We start from the raw sequence: 19,343 nt of genomic DNA on the forward strand, positions 1-19,343 counted from the left end.
GCCTCACACATGCTAGACAAGCACTCCGCCACTGAGCCGAAACTCCAGCCCCTAAAGGAATTAGTATTTTGAGAAACAAAAATATTAAACTATTTTTTTTAATTTATATTTTACTTTTTAAAATATTTTTTAGTTATACATGGATGCAGTATCTTTGTTTAATTACTTTTATGTGGTGCTGAGGATTGAACCCAATACCTCACACATGGAAGGCAAGTGCTCTACCACTGAGCCACACCCCAGTTGCCTATGTTTTTCTTTTTACAGTGTTGGGGACTGAACCTTAGACCTTGCACATGCTAGGCAAATACTCTACCTCTGAGCTACACTTGAGTCCCTAAACTACTTTTGTAAAAAACTATTAAATACTTAAAAGCTTTCCTCCTAGATTTGGGGAGTTAATAAGAATAAATTAATGAAAACTATACCTCAGTCACCAATTTAAAAAAAAAAATTCCCGGGCTGGGGATGTGGCTCAAGCGGTAGCGCGCTCGCCTGGCATGCGTACGGACCAAGTTCCATCCTCAGCACCACATACAAACAAAGATGTTGTGTCTGCCAAAAACTAAAAAAAAATATTAAAAAAAAATTCTCTCTTTCTCTCTTAAAAAAAAAAAAAAAATCCCAAGCAGAATGCTTAAAAACAAAAAATCCATGCCAGGTACAGTGGCATGTGCTGCATTCCCAGCTCTCAAGAAGCAGAGGCAGGAGGATCACTTGAGTCCAGGGGTTTAAGACCAGCCTTGAAACATGAGACCAATCTTAAAAAAATTAATAATAATCCTCTAGGGGGATATGATGTACTGGTAGAGCAGTTGCCTAGCATGTGCCAAGTTCCTTCAATCTCTATTCTACAAAAAAAGAAAGAAAGAAAAAAAGAGGCGGAAAAAAATCCTTGAAATAGCAGTAGCTACCATTAAGTGAATGAGTACATTCTCCATGGCAGGCACTAATGCCGATACATGTATTCAAATAGGTAGTCTTGCAACAAACTTATGAGGTAGGGACTATACATTAGTATTAGTATTAGTATTAGTATTTTGCAGTGCTGGGAATCAAACCCAGAGCCTCAGACATGCTACGCAAGTTGTCTTCCATTGAGGTACAGTCCCAGCCCAGAATGTGGTTTAAAAGAAACTTGTTCAAGGTCTTACACAGGACAAATAAAGGGTTTTGAATGCACTATGCTAGTGCTCTTTAGAATTCAAAATGATTTCAGGCAAAATGAACCTATGTCAACATTTTTTTTGACATTTGATTTATTTTATCAGTAGTATGATTTTTAAGACATTTCCTATACAATTAGGATAGAAAACACATTTCAAGCAGATAAACTTTAAAGCTTTTTTCAAGTCTCATCTAGAACAACTCATCTTACTAATCCTTCAATCAAAATCAATATCTGGGGCTGGGAACATAGCTCATTTTGTAGAGTACTTGCCTTGCATGCACAAGGCCCTGGGTTCAATCCCCAGTACCACACACAAAAAAAAAAAAAAAAAAAAAAAAAATCAATATCTACCATATTAAAAAAGGGCAGGGTCCCAAATATTAAATAACTCAGATCATACTCACACCAATTATATTTGGATGACTTAGCTCCTGCAATAATTTTATCTCTCTTAGGGCTGTTCTATTTATACCTATGGAAAAAGGCAAAGCAAAAAATGAGCAATGATTCTCAAATCTCCAACCATCCTACAAATATGTTTTTTAAGAAAGGATGGTCATCTGAGAAAATAGAAACAAACATTACACAGAAAAATGAAGGCAATTCTGACAAATTTTATGACAAATCAATTTTTATTATTTTTAAATTTTTTTTAGTTGTTGATGGAACTTTATTTCATTTATCTGTTTTTATATGTGGTGCCGAGAATCAAACCCAGTGCCTCACACATGCTAGTACGCAAGCGCTCTACCACTGAGCCACAACCCCAGCCTCGAGTTTTACTTTTAAAGTTGCTTGGAGGAAGACGCCTGGCGAGCGCCAAGCCAGACCGGAGGAGGAAGTCCGGCCCTGCCCTGAGTGCTAGCCCGGAGGAAGCCCATCAACCCTTAAAACCCATCAAAAGGGGTGTGGCTGCCAGCACGGTTCTGCGGCTGATCCAGGTACCCGGTTTCCAACTCCCCCACCCTTAGCTGCACGATAACTCAAAATATTTCCCACAAGCTTTTGGGGGTTGTAGCTATCAATGCAAAACAACAACTGTACAGGCACCTGGTTTCTACCTCAGAGACTAGAGCAGGGAAGATACAGGTGGAAGCTCATTTCCTTTCACACTGGCTATACCCACCACCCTGAAGACAGAGGCTCAAGCTAGGAATAGACAATGCCACCTACTGGAAGCAAGGAAAACAGTGTTCTGAGAGACTTTTTTTTTCTCTTTCTTTCTCTCTTTTCTTCTCTCTCTTCTACAACTTCAGCATATGTGAAACCAAGAACTGTGCATGAACAACCGAATTACCAAAGTAATATAATATAGAAAAATTGCATATACCCCACCTTTCCCCCATTTTTTTTCTTTATTTCTATCTTACTTTCCTTTTCCATCTCTTATTTCTCTTTTCTTCCTTGTTATTTTTTTTCTTTTTTTTTTTCATTCATATTCTCTCTATCCTACTTTCAATCTCCTAACCTTTGCTATCTATACATAGGGTAACTATCTAAATTCAGATAGGAGGTTGAGTCTATACATTCTTCCATAAATTACCCGTCTATTGGTTAGAGTTCTCCAAAGGTGCTAAGTTAGTTTAACCTCATACCCTCACTCCTTTCCCTCTAAGTATAACATCCTTCATCTGAAATTAAGTTTTCTATATGCCACCAGATATGGTATGCCTTTTATGAAACTAATGAATATATTCTTAAGTAATAATTAAAACAAATATCTATAGTCTTAGAATCTAACTATAAATGTATTAATAATGAAAACTTGTGCTTAGATAATGTACTGTTGATATTGGGAACTGTTAACATTGTCTTTCTCTGCAAAAGAGGGATTTTGGAGCTATACAAGAACAACACAAATATATAAGGGGAAAAATATTAGCACAACAGTTTCACAAAGCTAGAAAGAATCATGAGCAGTATGAAAAGACAAGGAAAGAAAGGACCACAAACAATACAGGTCAATTCAACATTAGATGAGGTAATATCTGCAGCTGATGGAATGTCAGACAAAGAGTTCAGGATATACATGCTTCAGATGATCTGGAGTCTCAAGGAAGACATTATACAGCAAATTCAGACAACGAAAAATCACTTTGACAATGAACTACATAAACAAATCCAAGAAGCAAAAGATCAACTCTATAGGGAGATAGAGGATATAAAAAACAAACAAACAGAAATCCTGGAAATGCAGGAAACAATAAACCAAATTAAAAACTCAAATGAGAGTATTACCAGCAGAATAGAACACTTAGAAGATAGAACTTCAAACAACGAAGACAAAGTTTTTCAACTTGAAAAGAACATAGACAGCTCAGCGAGAATGTTAAGAAATCATGAGCAGAACATCCAAGAATTATGGGATAACATCAAGAAACCAAACCTAAGAGTTATTGGGATACAAGAGGGTATAGAGGCCCAAACCAAGGGAATGAGCATCTATTCAATGAAATAATACTAGAAAACTTCCCAGACTTAAAGAATGAAAAAGAAATCCAAATACTAGAAGCCTACAGGACACCGAATGTACAAAATCATAAGAGATCCACACCAAGACACATAATAATGAAGATGCCCAACATACAGAATAAGGAGAGAATCTTAAAAGCCACAAGAGAGAGGAAGCAGATTACATTTAGGGGTAAACCAATCAGGATAACTACTGATCTTTCAACACAGACTCTAAAAGCTAGAAGATCCTGGAACAACACATTTCAAACGCTGAAAGAAAAAGGGTTCCAACCAAGAATCATGTATCCAGCGAAATTAAGCTTCAGGATTGAAGATGAAATAAAAATCTTCCACGACAAACAAAAGTTAAAAGAATTTGCAGCTAGAAAACCAGCTGTTCAAAACATCCTTGGCAAAACATTACAGGAAGAGGAAATGAAAAATAACAATGAAAACCAACAGCAGGAGGAAGTACAGTAAAGGAAAAACTAAGCATAGAGGAAAAACAAATCATGTTAAGTAACAAACATAACCAAATATGGCTGGAAATGCAAACCATATCTCAATAGTAACCCTAAATATTAATGGCTTAAATGCACCAATCAAAAGACATAGGCTTGTAGAATGCATTTTAAAAAAAGATCCAACAATATACTGCCTACAGGAGACTCATCTGATAGGAAAAGACATACACAGACTGAAGGTGAAAGGTTGGGAAAAATCATATCACTCATATGGACCCCGGAAGCAAGCGGGGTGTCCATACTTGTATCAAATAAAATAGACTTCAAGCCAAAGTTAATCAAAAGGGATAAACAAGGACACTACATACTGCTCAAGGGAACCATACACCAACAAGACTTGACGATCATTAATATATATGTCCCAAACAATGGTGCAGCTACGTTCATCAAACAAACTCTTCTCAAGTTCAAGAGTCTAATAGACCACAACACAATAATCATGGGAGATTTTAATACACCTCTCTCACCACTGGACAGATCTTCCAAACAAAAGTTGGATAAAGAAACCATAGAGCTCAATAATACAATTAATAATTTAGACTTAATTGATATATACAGAGTATACCATCCAACATCAAGCAGACACACTTTCTTCTCAGCAGCACATGGATCCTTCTCAAAAATAGACCATATATTATGTCACAGGGCAAATCTTAGCAATTACAAAGGAGTTGAGATACTACCATGCATTTTATCTGATCATAATGGAATGAAATTGGAAATCAATAATAAAATGAGAAAGGAAAAATCCTACATCACATGGAGATTAAACAATATGCTACTGAATGAACAAAGGGTTACAGAAGACATCAAAGAGGAAATTTAAAAATTCTTAGAGGTAAACGAAAACTCAGACACAACATATCGAAATCTCTGGGACACTATGAAAGCAGTACTAAGAGGAAAAATCATTTCATGGAGTTCATTCCTTAAAAGAAGGAAAAGCCAACAAATAAATGACCTCACACTACACCTCGAAGCCTTAGAAAAAGAAGAACAAATCAGCAGCAAATACAGTAGAAGGCAAGAAATAATTAAAATTAGAGCTGAAATCAATGAAATCGAAACAAAAGAAACAATCAAAAAAATTGACAAAACTCAAAGTTGGTTCTTTGAAAAAATAAATAAGATTGATAGAACACTAGCCACGCTAACAAAGAGAAGGAGAGAGAACCCAAATTACTAGCTTATGGGATGAAAAAGGCAACATCACAACAGACAATTCAGAAATACAGAAGATAATTAGAAATTATTTTGAAACCCTATACGCTAATAAAATAGAAGATAGTGAAGGAATCGATAAATTCCTTAAGACATATGAACTACCCAGATTGAGTCAGGAAGATATAAACAACCTAAACAGACCAATATCAAGTGAGGAAATAGAAGAAGCCATCAAAAGACTACCAACCAAGAAAAGCCCAGGACCGGATGGATATACAGCAGAGTTTTACAAGAACTTTAAAGAAGAACTAATACCAATAACTCCACAATCTATTTCAGGAGAGAGAAAAAGAGGGAGAACTTCCAAATTCATTTTATGAGGCCAATGTCACCCTGATCCCCAAACCAGATAAAGACACCTCAAAGAAAGAAAACTACAGACCAATATCCCTAATGAATTTTTTTTATTATTATTTAGTTTTATGGCAGACACAACATCTGTTTTTTTTTTTTTTTTGTATGTGGTGCTGAGGATCGAACCCGAGCCGCACGCATGCCAGGTGAGCGCGTTACCGCTTGAGCCACATCGCCAGCCCTCCCTAATGAATTTAGATACAAAACTCCTCAATAAAATTCTGGCAAATTGTATACAAAAACATATCAAAAAGATCATGCACCATGATCAAGTAGGATTCATCCCTGGGATGCAAGGATGGTTCAATATACGGAAATCAATAAATGTTATTCACCACATCAATAGACTTAAAGATAAGAACCATATGATCATCTCGATAGATGCAGAAAAAGCATTCGACAAAGTACAGCATCCCTTTATGTTCAAAACATTAGAAAAACTAGGGATAACAGGAACTTACCTCAACATTATAAAAGCTATCTATGCTAAGCCTCAGGCTAGCATCATTCTGAATGGAGAAAAACTGAAGGCATTCCCTCTAAAATCTGGAACAAGACAGGGATGCCCTCTCTCACCACTTCTACTCAATATAGTTCTCGAAATACTGGCCAGAGCAATTAGACAGACAAAAGAAATTAAAGGCATTAAGATAGGAAAAGAAGAACTTAAATTATCACTATTTGCGGATGATATGATCCTATACCTAGAAGACCCAAAAGGGTCTACAAAGAAACTACTAGAACTAATAAATGAATTCAGCAAAGTGGCAGGATATAAAATCAACACGCATAAATCAAAGGCATTCCTGTATATCAGCGACAAATCTTCTGAACTGGAAATGAGGAAAACCACCCCATTCACAATATCCTCAAAAAAAATAAAATACTTGGGAATCAACCTAACCAAAGAGGTGAAAGATTTATACAATGAAAACTACAGAACCCTAAAGAGAGAAATAGAAGAAGATCTTAGAAGATGGAAAAATATACCCTGTTCATGGATAGGCAGAACTAACATCATCAAAATGGCGATATTACCAAAAGTTCTCTATAGGTTTAATGCAATGCCAATCAAAATCCCAACGGCATTTCTTATAGAAATAGATAAAGCAATCATGAAATTCATATGGAAAAATAAAAGACCCAGAATAGCAAAAGCAATTCTAAGCAGGAAGTGTGAATCAGGAGGTATAGCAATACCAGAGTTCAAACTATACTACAGAGCAATAGTAACAAAAACAGTATGGTACTGGTACCAAAACAGGCAGGTGGACCAATGGTACAGAATAGAGGACACAGAAACCAATCCACAAAATTACAACTATCTTATATTCGATAAAGGGGCTAAAAGCATGCAATGGAGGAAGGACAGCATCTTCAACAAATGGTGCTGGGAAAACTGGAAATCCATATGCAACAAAATGAAACTGAATCCCCTTCTCTCGCCATGCACAAAAGTTAACTCAAAATGGATCAAAGACCTTGATATCAAATCAGAGACTATGCGTCTGATAGAAGAAAAGGTTGGCTCCAATCTACATATTGTGGGGTCGGGTTCCAAATTCCTTAATAGGACACCCATAGCACAAGAGTTAATAACAAGAATCAACAAATGGGACTTAAACTAAAAAGTTTTTTCTCAGCAAGAGAAACAATAAGAGAGGTAAACAGGGAGCCTACATCATGGGAACAAATTTTTACTCCTCACACTTCAGATAGAGCCCTAATATCCAGAGTATACAAAGAACTCAAAAAATTAGACAATAAAAAAACAAATAACCCAATCAACAAATGGGCCAAAGACCTGAACAGACACTTCTCAGAGGAGGACATACAATCAATCAACAAGTACATGAAAAAATGCTCACCATCTCTAGCAGTCAGAGAAATGCAAATCAAAACCACCCTAAGATACCATCTCACTCCAATAAGATTGGCAGCCATTCTGAAGTCAAACAACAACAAGTGCTGGCGAGGATGTGGGGAAAAGGGTACTCTTGTACATTGCTGGTGGGACTGCAAATTGGTGCGGCCAAATGGAAAGCAGTATGGAGATTCCTGGGAAAGCTGGGAATGGAACCACCATTTGACCCTGCCATTGCCCTTCTCGGACTATTCCCTGAAGACCTTAAAAGAACGTACTATAGGGATACTGCCACATTGATGTTCATAGAAGCACAATTCACAATAGCTAGACTGTGGAACCAACCTAGATGCCCTTCAATAGATGAATGGATAAAAAAAATGTGGCATTTATACACAATGGAGTACTACGCAGCACTAAAAAATGACAAAATCATGGAATTTGCAGGGAAATGGATGGCACTAGAGCAGATTATGCTAAGTGAAGCTAGCCAATCCCTTAAAAAGAAATGCCAAATGTCTTCTTTGATATAATGAGAGCAACAAAGAACAGAGCAGGGAGGAAGAGCAGGAGGAAAAGATTAACATTAAACAGAGACATGAGGTGGGAGGGAAAGGGAGAGAAAAGGGAAATTGCATGGAAATGGAAGGAGACCCTCAATGATATATAAAATTACATATAAGAGGTTGTGAGGGGAATGGGGAAAAAAAAAAAACAAGGAGAGAAATGAATTACAGTAGATGGGGTAGAGAGAGAAGATGGGAGGGGAAGGGAGGTTGGATAGTAGAGGATAGGAAAGGTAGCAGAATACAACAGTTACTAATATGGCATTATGTAAAAATGTGGATGTGTAACCGATGTGATTCTGCAATCTTTGTAATGTTTTGAACAACCAATAAAATAAAAAAAATAAATAATAAAGTTGCTTAACACAGACTGTGATGAGTAGTAAAAAAAAGTATCTGCATTATATGTAACATATCAAATCTGAAGACCATTAGACAAAGTACATATATTAGTGTGTAGCATATATGTGATAATTAGGTTCTTTTCTCTTCCCTACAAATATTAAGGGCATATTATTTGTGCTAAAAGCAAACAAATGATAAGACAGTATCTTTTCTAACACAAAGGATATAATTCAAAATAAAGATCTGGTGCTGCCCCTACCTCCTTTTTTTCTTTGTAGTCCTTTTTTTCTTTGTAGTCCTAGGAATTGAACCCAGGGCCTTATACAAGCTAGGTAAGAGCTCTACTACTGAGGCCAGGTGCGGTGGTGCATGCCTGTAATCCCAGCAGCTCAGGAGGCTGAAACACGAGGATTTTGAGTTCAAAGCCAGCCTCATCAAAAAAAAAGTGAGGCACTAAGCAACTCAGTGAGACCCTGTCTCTAAATAAAATACAAAATAGGTCTGGGGATGTGGCTCAGTTGGTAAAATGTCCCTGATATTAATCCCTGGTAGCCCCCGCAAAAGACAGCTCCGCTACTGAGGTACATTTCTTTTTTTTTTTTTAATTAATTTCCCCCCTTTTTTTTTTCTTTTGAGAGAGAGAGAGAATTTTTTAATATTTATTTTCTAGTTTTCAGTGGACACAACATCTTTGTTGCTATGTGGTGCTAAGGATCGAATCTGGGTCGCACACATGCCAGGCGAGCACGCTACCTACCGCTTGAGCCACATCCCCAGCCCCCTGAGGTACATTTCTAACCCTTTTCATTTTGAGAAAGGGTTTGCCCAGGCTGGCCTTGAACTTGTGATCCTATTCCTTCAGTCTCATAGTAGCTGGGATTATAGGCATGTGTTTTAATAAGAACTATTTTATGACTAAGAAATAAATCTTTTCGATAGCCTCTTCAACAAATGGTTCTGGGAAAACTGGGAATCCACATGTAGTAAAATGAAATTAAACCCCTATCTCTCACCCTGCCCAAAAATCAACTCAACAGTGGATCAAAAGACTTAGGCACTAGAACAGAGACAGACCTTCACCTAACAAAAGAAAAAGCAGGCCCAAATATACACCATGTTGGCTTAAGAAATAACTTCTTTAACAAGACTCCTAAAGCACAATAAGCAAAATCAAGAATCAATAAATGGGGGGCTAGTGGTATAGACCTTGTCTAGCACGTGTGAGGTACTGGGTTCAATCCTCAGCACCACATAAAAGTAAAATAAAGGTATTGTGTCCACCTACAACTAAAATAATACATTAAAAATAAGAGAATCAATAAATGGGATGGAATCAAACTAAAAAGCTTCTTCACAGCAAAGAAACAATCAAAAACATGAAGAGAGAGCATATAGAATAGGAAAAAATTACTGCAGCATCTCAGATAGAGCATTAATCACCAAGCTATATAAAGAACTCAAAAAACTTAACACCAAAAAATAAATAACTCTATTAATAAGTGGGCAAAGCAACTGAATACACACCTGACAGAAGAAATACAATTGATCAATATATGAAAAAACGTTCAACATTTCTACCAATTAGAGAAATGCAAATCAAAATGACACTGAGATTCCATCTCACTCTAGTCAGAATGGCAATCATCAAGAATACAAGCAATAAATGTTGGCGAAGATGTAGGGGAGGAAGGTACACTCTTATTGGCGGGACTGAAAATCGGCACACTATGGAAAGCAGTGTGGAGATTCCTCAGAAAACTTGGAATGTAACCATCATTTGACCTAGTCATCCCACTCCTAGGTTTATACCCAAAGGATTTAAAATCGGCATACTACACTGACGCAGCCACAACAACGTTTATAGCATCTCAATTTACAATAGCTAAAATATGGAACCAAGCTGGTGTCCTTCGACAGAGGTAGGGGTAAGGAAACTGTGGTATATATACACAATGGAATATTATTCAGCCTTAAAGAATAATAAAATTATGGCATTTGCCAGTTAACAGATGGAACTAGAGAATAATATGTTAGGTGAAATAAGCCAAGAACAAAAGGCCAAATGTTTTCTCTGACATGCAGATGCTAATTCACAATAAGTGGGGAAGGGGAAGAATAGAGGTATTTTGGACTAGACAAAGGGGAGTGAAGAGAACAAAAGGGGCATGGAGGTAGGAATAACAGTAGAATGAATCAGACATTATTATCCTCTGTGCATATACGATACATGACCTGTGTAACTCTAAATCATGTACAGACAAATGAAAAGTTATACTCCATTTATGTATGATGTGTTAAAACGCATTCTGTTATGTATAACTAATTAGAAAAATTTTAAAGATACCTATGCAATATAAAGATCAACACAGAAACATAAAAGAAATCTTTTCTCCGTGTATGCATTTTGTAGCGAACTTTGTGTATTTCCATGAAGATGTAGCCTTAATTTTTTAAACATTTTTAAAATTTTTAGTTGTAGATGGACACGATGCCTTTATTTATTTTATTTATTCATATATGATGCTGAATATCAAACCCAGTGCTCCAACACATGTGAGGTAAGTGCTCTATCACTGAGGCACATCCCCAACCCCTCAATTTTCAAAGTAATTAGAAGCTCAGAAATAGAAAAAACAATGCTTCTAATACCTAGAACAGTAATGAGGACAGCAAGACAAGGCAACTTGCTGCCTTCCATTTACTTAAGTATTTGAATGTTCCTCTGAACACTCAAATAGTGAAAATCATCAAATGTCCTCTCTCTGTCCTAAGTCTATCTTTATTTTGGGAGGAACACTACAAAAACTCTATCTAAAACCACTGCTAAATCTTAATAATAATTTGCTTATTTCCTAAGTAAGAGTAAGAACATTTCCTAATTTCTCAGATTATTTGAAATACTTACCATCTTTAGCTTCTGATCTATGTCCAAGTTTGATCTAATATAGAAAACACAAACACAAATATTAAAATTAGATAATTATGCAGACTAAACACTTAACCTATTAAACACTTTTTTAAATCTCTCTTGGTTTATTAATAAACAACTTTTTTAAAAAAATTTTTTTTAGTTGTAGATGGACACAACACCTTTATTTATTTGTTTTTGTTTTTATGTGGTGCCGGGGATCGAACCCAGTGCCTCACACATGCTAGGCAAGTACTCTACCACTGAGCCACAACCCCAGCCCTTATTAAACACTTTAAAAATTTTTTTTTATTAGTTGTTGATGGAACTTTATTTTATTTATTTATTTACTTACATGCAGTGCTGAGAATCAAATCTAGTGCCTCACACATGCTAGGCAAGTGCTCTACCACTGAGCCACAGCCCTAAACTATTAAACATTTTAAAAACTAATCTCAAGAAGTTTTCTACTTCATCATCCAGATTAAAAATAACTAATATTTTGCTACATTTACTTCATTCATGCATCCTTTCCTCTTTTGCTGGCTAAAATACTTAAAAGTAAATCCAAGTCTTTGTGTCATTTTACCCTTATACAATTAAGTAAACAATTCTAAAACATGGACATTCTTATATAACCATAAAGCCATTTTCAAACCTAACATAATTAACAATATTGGCACAGAAGCACCTAATACCTAATTCCTATACAAATTTCCCAATTAGATTATACAGTAGTCAAGACAATTTTGAAGAAAAAACAACATGTGTGAGACTTTAAAATTTTCAAGACTTATTATAAAGTAAAAATAATTAAAAATACTGTAGTACTTCAGCAGATAATGGGGGGGAAATCAGTCACTAGAACAAAATAGCATGCTTAGAAATGGATCCAAGTATATACTGGAACTTGGCATAACAAGTGTATGGGGTAAAAGAACAGGCAATCAATAGTGTTAGGATAGCTGGGGGAAAATATTAGATCCCCCCATCACATAATACAGAGAAGTTACAGATGGAATAAAGACCTAAATGTTAAAATGAATACTTTAAAATTCCATAGGAAAATTCCTTCTAGGAATGTTCTTATATAGGAAATAGGAGATTACACAAAAAGGGAACCTACAAAGGAAAAAAACTGACAAATTAAGTAGCCCGATTCGGTGATGCGTGCCTGTAATCCCCACAGCCCAAGAGGGCTGAGGCAGGATGATCGCAAGTTCAAAGCCAGCCTCAGCAAAAAGTAAGGTGCTAAACAACTCAATGAGACCCTATCTCTAAATAAAATACAAAAAAGGGCTGAGGATGTGGCTCAGTGGTCGAGTGTTCCTGAGTTCAATTCCCAGTTTAAAAAAAAAAACCTTAAATAAACTAAAGCTTAGCTAAAAACTGGAAGATGATAACTGCAATGTATATTTCTAAGGATCAATATTCAGAATATATAATAAATTTCAACAAATTAACACAAAGAAAAAAATTTAAGCAACCTGTGCTGAGGATGTAATACAGACAGAGCACAGAGGTTTGCCTGGCATTTGTGAGGGCTCTGAGTTCAATCCCCAGTAACACACACACACACACCCCATAAGCATCCCAAAGAAAAACAAACAGGAGAAAAAAACCTAAGTTAAAAATTCTAAGATGAGGGCTGGGGATGTGGCTCAAGCGGTAGCATGCTCGCCTGGCATGCGTGCGGCCAGGGTTCGATCCTCAGCACCACATACAAAGATGTTGTGTCCACCGAAAACTGAAAAATAAATATTGAAGAATTCTCTCTCTTTCTCTCTCACTCTCTTTCTCACTCTTTCTTTATTTTTTTTTAATTTTTTAATATTTATTTATTTATTTTTAGTTTTCTTTGTTTGTACGTGGTGCTGAGGATCGAACCCAGGCCGCACGCATGCCAGGCGAGCGCATTACCGCTTGAGCCACATCCCCAGCCCCTCTCACTCTTTCTTTAAAAAAAAAAAAATTCTAAGATGAAACTCACTAGTAAACAAAAAAACATTAACTGAAACAACAAACATTCCATTTTCAACTCATCTAAATGACAAAATGTCTTAATGAATGACAATACAAGTATGTTGAAAGTATGGTGGAAGGTAAACTTAATCCAGACACGTCAGAGAGCAACCTGACCTTATCTGGTGAAGATGATGTTGTTAATATTCTGAAACAAAAATTCATAATTGGTCTCAAATATACATACATTCTCTAGAGAAGCTAAAATATGCATACAAGATGATTCATAAAGACTATTCATAGAGCCAAGTATGGTGGCACACACCTGTAATCCCAGCAGCTCAGAAGGCTGAGGCAGTATGATCACAGTTTCAAAGCCAGCCTCAGCAATTTGGCAAGGCTTGTAAGCAACCTAGTGAGAACCTGTCTCAAAAAAAAAAATTTAAAGAGCTGGGGATGTGGCTTAATGATTAATAAGCACCCTTGGGTTTGATTCCTGGTACCAAAAACAAACAAACAAACAAACAAACAAACCAGACTGTCAATAAAAGGGCTATTATCAACAGAGTTTGAAAATTTCAGTATAGCACCCCTTTGTAATCCCAGCCTCTTGGGAGGATGAGGCAGAAGGGTAGAAAGTTTGAGGCCTCATCATATACAAACAGGAAACCAGAAGAATGAGAAGTTATGCTCCACATGTGTATAATGTGTCAAAATACATTCTACTATCATGTATAAATAAGAACAAATTTTTAAAAATAAAAGAAAGTTTGGGGCTGGGGATGTGGCTCAAGCGGTAGCGCGCTAGCCTGGCATGCGTGCGGCCCGGGTTCGATCCTCAGCACCACATACCAACAAAGATGTTGTGTCCGCCGAGAACTAAAAAATAATAAATATTAAAAAATTCTCTCTCTCTCTCCTCTTTCACTCTCTCTTTAAAAAAAAAAAAAAAAAAAAAAAAAAGTTTGAGGCCAGGTTCAGCAACTTAGCAAGATTCTGCCTCAAAATAAAAAAAAGACTGCCAGGCTTGGTGGTGCATGCCTATAATCCCAGTGGCTTGGGAGGCTGAGACACGAGGATCATTGAGTTCAAAGCCAGCCTCACCAACTTAGCGAGGCACTAAGCAACTCAGTTAAGAACCTATCTCTAAATCAAATACAAAATAGGGCTGGGAATATAGCCTAGTGGTATAGTGCCCAGGGTTCATTCCCCAGAACCACAAAGAAAAAAAAAAAAAATCTGTAGAGTTACATATAATGGAATCTAATCAATGAGTATGAATAAACCATGATATATATATATATATATATATATATAATTTCATGATATTGATTCAGAAAACAATTATAAAAGAATATATATTAAATAAATATGTGTAGGTCTATGTATATATATATATAGCTTAAAAGCATGCAAACATTATATATTGAACTGACATACATCTATTTTGGACCAATACTGAAAAAAGAAAACTGACCCAAAATGCTCACTAGGGGACTGACTAAATTAGGAAATATGGGAAACAAATTCAATATGATCTTTTTTTGGTTCTCAGGATTGAACCCACTAGGGCATAATGAGCACTGTTCTACCCCTAAGCTATACTTCTAGCCCCAATATGATTTTTTTAAAAGAATGAGGAAGATCAATGATTTTTAAAAGTCCAAGACCCATTAGGTAAAAGGGTAAAGAGTAGCTTCTTTAATGATTTCTTTTTTTGTAAACTTAAATATGCATTTTAACAAAAGAATGGGAATAGAAATTAGGAGTGTTGGAACAGGAAGGTCCAAAGCACCAAATCCTCCACATTCATAGTAGAAAGTAAAAATAATGCCTAAAATTGGGGAAACAAACAAAACATACATACAACATTCAAAAAAAAAATCTATGTATATTATTTTTTTTAAATGGACACACATGCCTGTAATCCCAGCAGCTCAGGAGGCTGAGACAGGAGGATTTCAAGTTTAAAGACAGCCTCAGCAATGGCAAGGCAATAAGGAACTCAGTTGAGATCATCTCTAAATAAAATACAAAATTTGAGCTGGGGATATGGCTCAGTGGTCGAGTGCCCTTGAGTTCTATCCCTGGTACCAAAAAAATAAGAAATAAAAAGAAAGTGGTTGCTCTGAGAATGAAAACCAGGAGTAGAGGAGTTAGGCATGTTAAAAGCCTTGGCCTATTAACTGACTTTAAAACCATAAAAATATATCATTTGAAATAAAATAAAAACTAAATATATAAGTACATGTATGAAGACACAAATGGTATGAAAATACTTTGTGTACACCCAATGACTTGAAAAATTGTGCTCTATGTGTAATATGAAATGAATTGCATTCTGCCATCATATATAATAAATTAGAATAATTTAATTTAAAAACTAAATATAATTTAAACTATCTTTAAGGGGGAAAAAGTCTACCACAGAGAAAAAGGCTGGATTTTAAGTCCTAATTAACACTAAAAACAAGCAACAGAAAACATTTGGGGGCTGGGGCTATAGCTCAGTGGTAGAGTACTTGCCTAACGTGTTAGGCGCCAAGTTCGGTCCTCAGCACCACATAAAAATAAATAAAATACAAGTATTGTGTCCATCTACAACTAAAGATATTTAAACACACACACACACACACACACACACACACACACACACACATTTGGACTTTCAGAAAACTACAGAACTCAATACGCCAACAGTACCAGTCAAGCCAATATCCTTTTTGTTTCTGAGACAGACTCTTGTCATGTTCCACAGGTTAACCTCAAACTCCTGGTCTCAGGTGATCCCCCTGCCTTCGCCTCCACCTCCCCTGTGTTAGGAACATAAACACACACCACCACACCCAGCTAATTCCATACCTTTTGTTTTTTTTTTAAGTTGTAGATGGACACAATACCTTTATTTTATAAGGGCCTGAGAATTGAACCCAGCACCTCACACGTGCTAGGCCAATGCTCTATCGTCAAGCACAATCCCAGCCCCATAAAGAGTTGCCTATAATATGCTTGCCATGGTCCTAGCTATAATGTGAATGGAATTAAACAGACAATAAAGTCAGGTAAGAGAATTTCAATTTTGATAAATATCATGAAGATGAGAAGGAACAAATGCAAAGACAACAGAGAAGGAAGAATGCATACCTATTTTATCTGGAATGAACACAGAAGGCCTCTATGTGGAGTACAATCTGAGTGAAACCTTAATAAGCAATCAGCCACATCAAATTCTAAAAAGAAACAACCAGAAGGCAAAGCAAATGCAATAATCTTGAGAATGAAATGAATTTAAGGGGTGCGAGGAACAGAAAGATCAGTGTTGCCGAGATGGGGAACAAAGCACTAGAACTGAAAGATGACAAGGGAGTCAGAAGAGTTGAGGATTTTGCAAGGGAGTGGCCATAATGATGGATCACAAAACATAAGCTGGAAAACAAGGATATCAGAACAGTAAATAATAATACAACAAACATAAGGATGGCAGGAATAACTAAGATAAAAAAAGAAAGAAAGCCAGGTATTAAGTAAATAAGACTGTGGGGGAGGCTGGAAATGAAACCCTGATGATACACTTCAAAGAAGTTAGGGTTTTTGAAGAACAAATTCAAAGTAGCAACAAGAACAAAGGCACATAGAGGTAACTTACTCCACTACCAGGCCCTGAGACAAGTTAGACAGTCTCTCCTTAAAAGTGTTATCAATTTCAATAGCATGAGGAAAAGCAACCAACCTGGCTCACATCAGGACACCTGAATTCAAATCCTAACTTCAGCAATTACTAGCTTCGTATTCTTGACAAGTCACTTAACTAACCTTTCTCAGTCTCAATTTCTGAGTGCAAAATAGGAATTCTTTTAACTATTTTACAAGCTGTTTGGAGGGGTAAGTGAAAAAAGTGTAGGTCAAAGTGCCTAGCATACAGAAATGTTAGCTACTTATAAGTCTTTTAAATGAATCTAAGTTTAAAAGCAGCTTAAGTCCTTTTAGAAAATGCACCACATTAGGTTTTTTGTTTGTTTTCTGGTACTGGGAATTGAACCACTGAGCTGCCACCCCCAGTCTTCTTTATTTTTATTTTGAGACAGGGTTGCTGAGGTTAGTGTGGAAATTACATCCTCCTGCCTCAGCCTCCCAAGTCTCTGGGATTAAAGACATGGGTCACTGCAGCTGGCTACATTCGTGTTGTTAATGCTACTGAAAACCTTTCATGTAAATCTGTACACAGAATGTGGATGCAGATAGGGCAGAACTGTGACCTAAAAAGAAAGTTTTAAAGACTGAACAGATGGGCAGTACCTGCCCCTTAGTCAACATCCGAGTTCATGCAGCAAAAATAACATACAGCTTCCTCTTCGTTTCATTTTACTTTAAATTAATGGAACAAAGACTGGTTCGATTCCATAGTTCCCTCCTTGGAAAACAAGGCACTAATTAATGCTATTTTCTCTGGAAATAACATGAGTAACTTCTGATTTTTCAGAGTACCATCAAGAGTAGTAAAATGGCCACCAATCAATTCATAATACAGACACCTTGAAGGAGACTTGAAGGAAAAAAACAACATAAAAGACAACTTACTTTCTTAATGGCGACTATTTGGTTGGTGTTCTTATCTCTGGCCTTATAAACCGTGGCAAACTATAAAGAAAAACGGGAATAACGTTAAGTTTGTTTGCCTTTTTTTTTTCTTTTTTTACCTTTGGGGAACTAAAGAACCCAGGGTTCTGAAAGGACTCGCTGCGGCTTGGAATGTAGTCGGGCAATCCGAGTCCCGCTCCAGCCAGTTCTTCAGAAGGACCGCGCCTCAGGGTTCACTTCCAGGATGTCGATAGGATCAATGGTCAACAGGACAGTGTGCGCTGCCTGCCCCCACCCAAGAAGAACGAGCAGCCAGGCCAGTCTTGTGGCTTCCACAAGAAAACCTGCAAAGCTGTGAGGCGCCGCGATGCTCCCCGCTCGGGGTCCTCCCAATCCAGTCCCAGAGCCTCACCTGTCCCTCCCCAAGGAAGTCCAGTTTCTCATAGCGCTTTGCTCGAGACTTCACGTCTAAAGCCATCAGGCGCTCAAAGCCTGACTCGGGTGGAAAGGGACAAGTGTTCAAGACAGCAGGAATTTAAAGCTACCTGAAAGCGTCCAACAGCCACTTCCGTTCGCTGGGCGCTGACGCCTATTAGCTCCTCCCCCACTTCCGGGGTGAGCGGTGTTGCTGTTAAAGGGGCCCGGGCACAGCCAGCCCCTACCAAAGCTAAGTTAACCCGGGACTGTTGCCTTCACCTTCCCTGGTCATGTGATTCCTGTTGGTGCGGAAAGCGGAGTGTTTTCAGTGACTGTTTTATCATCCTATTACCGTTTTAACTTGGATATATTTTTTTTCACTACCAAGGACAGGTCAACGTTCTGATACGGAATTCAGGATTTGGTGGGCGTGCATGATTATGGAAGACTAGACCTTTACCTGATCTCGCTTTCTAGTTCATGCTCGAGCGCGTCCTGGCGCCACGGTTGCCATGGACACCAAACCTTGAAATCTCTTGTTAAGATGAGTGCCAAATTCTTAAAAGCTAATCAACAACTAAATCAGTCCCGTTATGAAGAAACAGGCTCAGGGAAACAAAATCCAACGGTACTGAAACAGCTTCTGGTCCTCTACTCTAAAATGGAAAATAGACTACAACATAGGCGGTTGTGAGGGTTAAATGAAAGGGGGAGAAAGTTTAGGTATAGTAACTAAGCGAGTAAGAGTTAGCTGTGACCGGTGGGATGGCGTAGGCCAGTAATCCCAGCAGTTTGAGAGGCTGAGGCAGGAGGATCCCGAATTCAAAGCCAGCCTCAGCAAAAGCAAGGCGCTAAGCAAGTCAGTGAGACCCTGTCTCTAAATAAAATACAAAATGCTGGAGATGTGGCTCAGTGGTCGAGTTCCCTTGATTTTAATCCGTAGTACCCGCCCCCCGGGGGGCGGGGGGAGGTTAGA

General features: G+C 37.4%; 1 protein-coding gene across 6 annotated transcripts in view; it reads right to left on the reverse strand.

Moving 5' to 3' along the window:
- The window catches only part of CDK7 (cyclin dependent kinase 7), a 43,203-nt gene extending 24,656 nt beyond the window's left edge, over positions 1-18,547 (reverse strand). For 3 of the 6 annotated variants that reach the window (XM_081291610.1, XM_081291611.1, XM_081291609.1), the window contains exons 1-4: positions 18,363-18,503; positions 17,951-18,010; positions 11,408-11,441; positions 1,576-1,643 (exon numbers count right to left, since the gene is read on the reverse strand). In XM_081291610.1, the coding sequence (XP_081147736.1) occupies positions 1,576-1,643; positions 11,408-11,441; positions 17,951-18,010; positions 18,363-18,428 (228 nt within the window). In that variant the 5' untranslated portion in view covers positions 18,429-18,503. Of the gene's footprint in view, positions 1-1,575; positions 1,644-11,407; positions 11,442-17,950; positions 18,011-18,362 lie in introns of those variants that run through there. The other 3 variants (XM_081291614.1, XM_081291612.1, XM_081291613.1) reach the window with 3 other exon arrangements.
- Between the last annotated feature and the right edge of the window lie 796 nt (positions 18,548-19,343).

The sequence above is a fragment of the Spermophilus citellus genome (assembly GCF_964194105.1).
Source record: "Spermophilus citellus genome assembly, chromosome: 1".
Classification (NCBI taxonomy): Eukaryota; Metazoa; Chordata; class Mammalia; order Rodentia; family Sciuridae; genus Spermophilus; species Spermophilus citellus.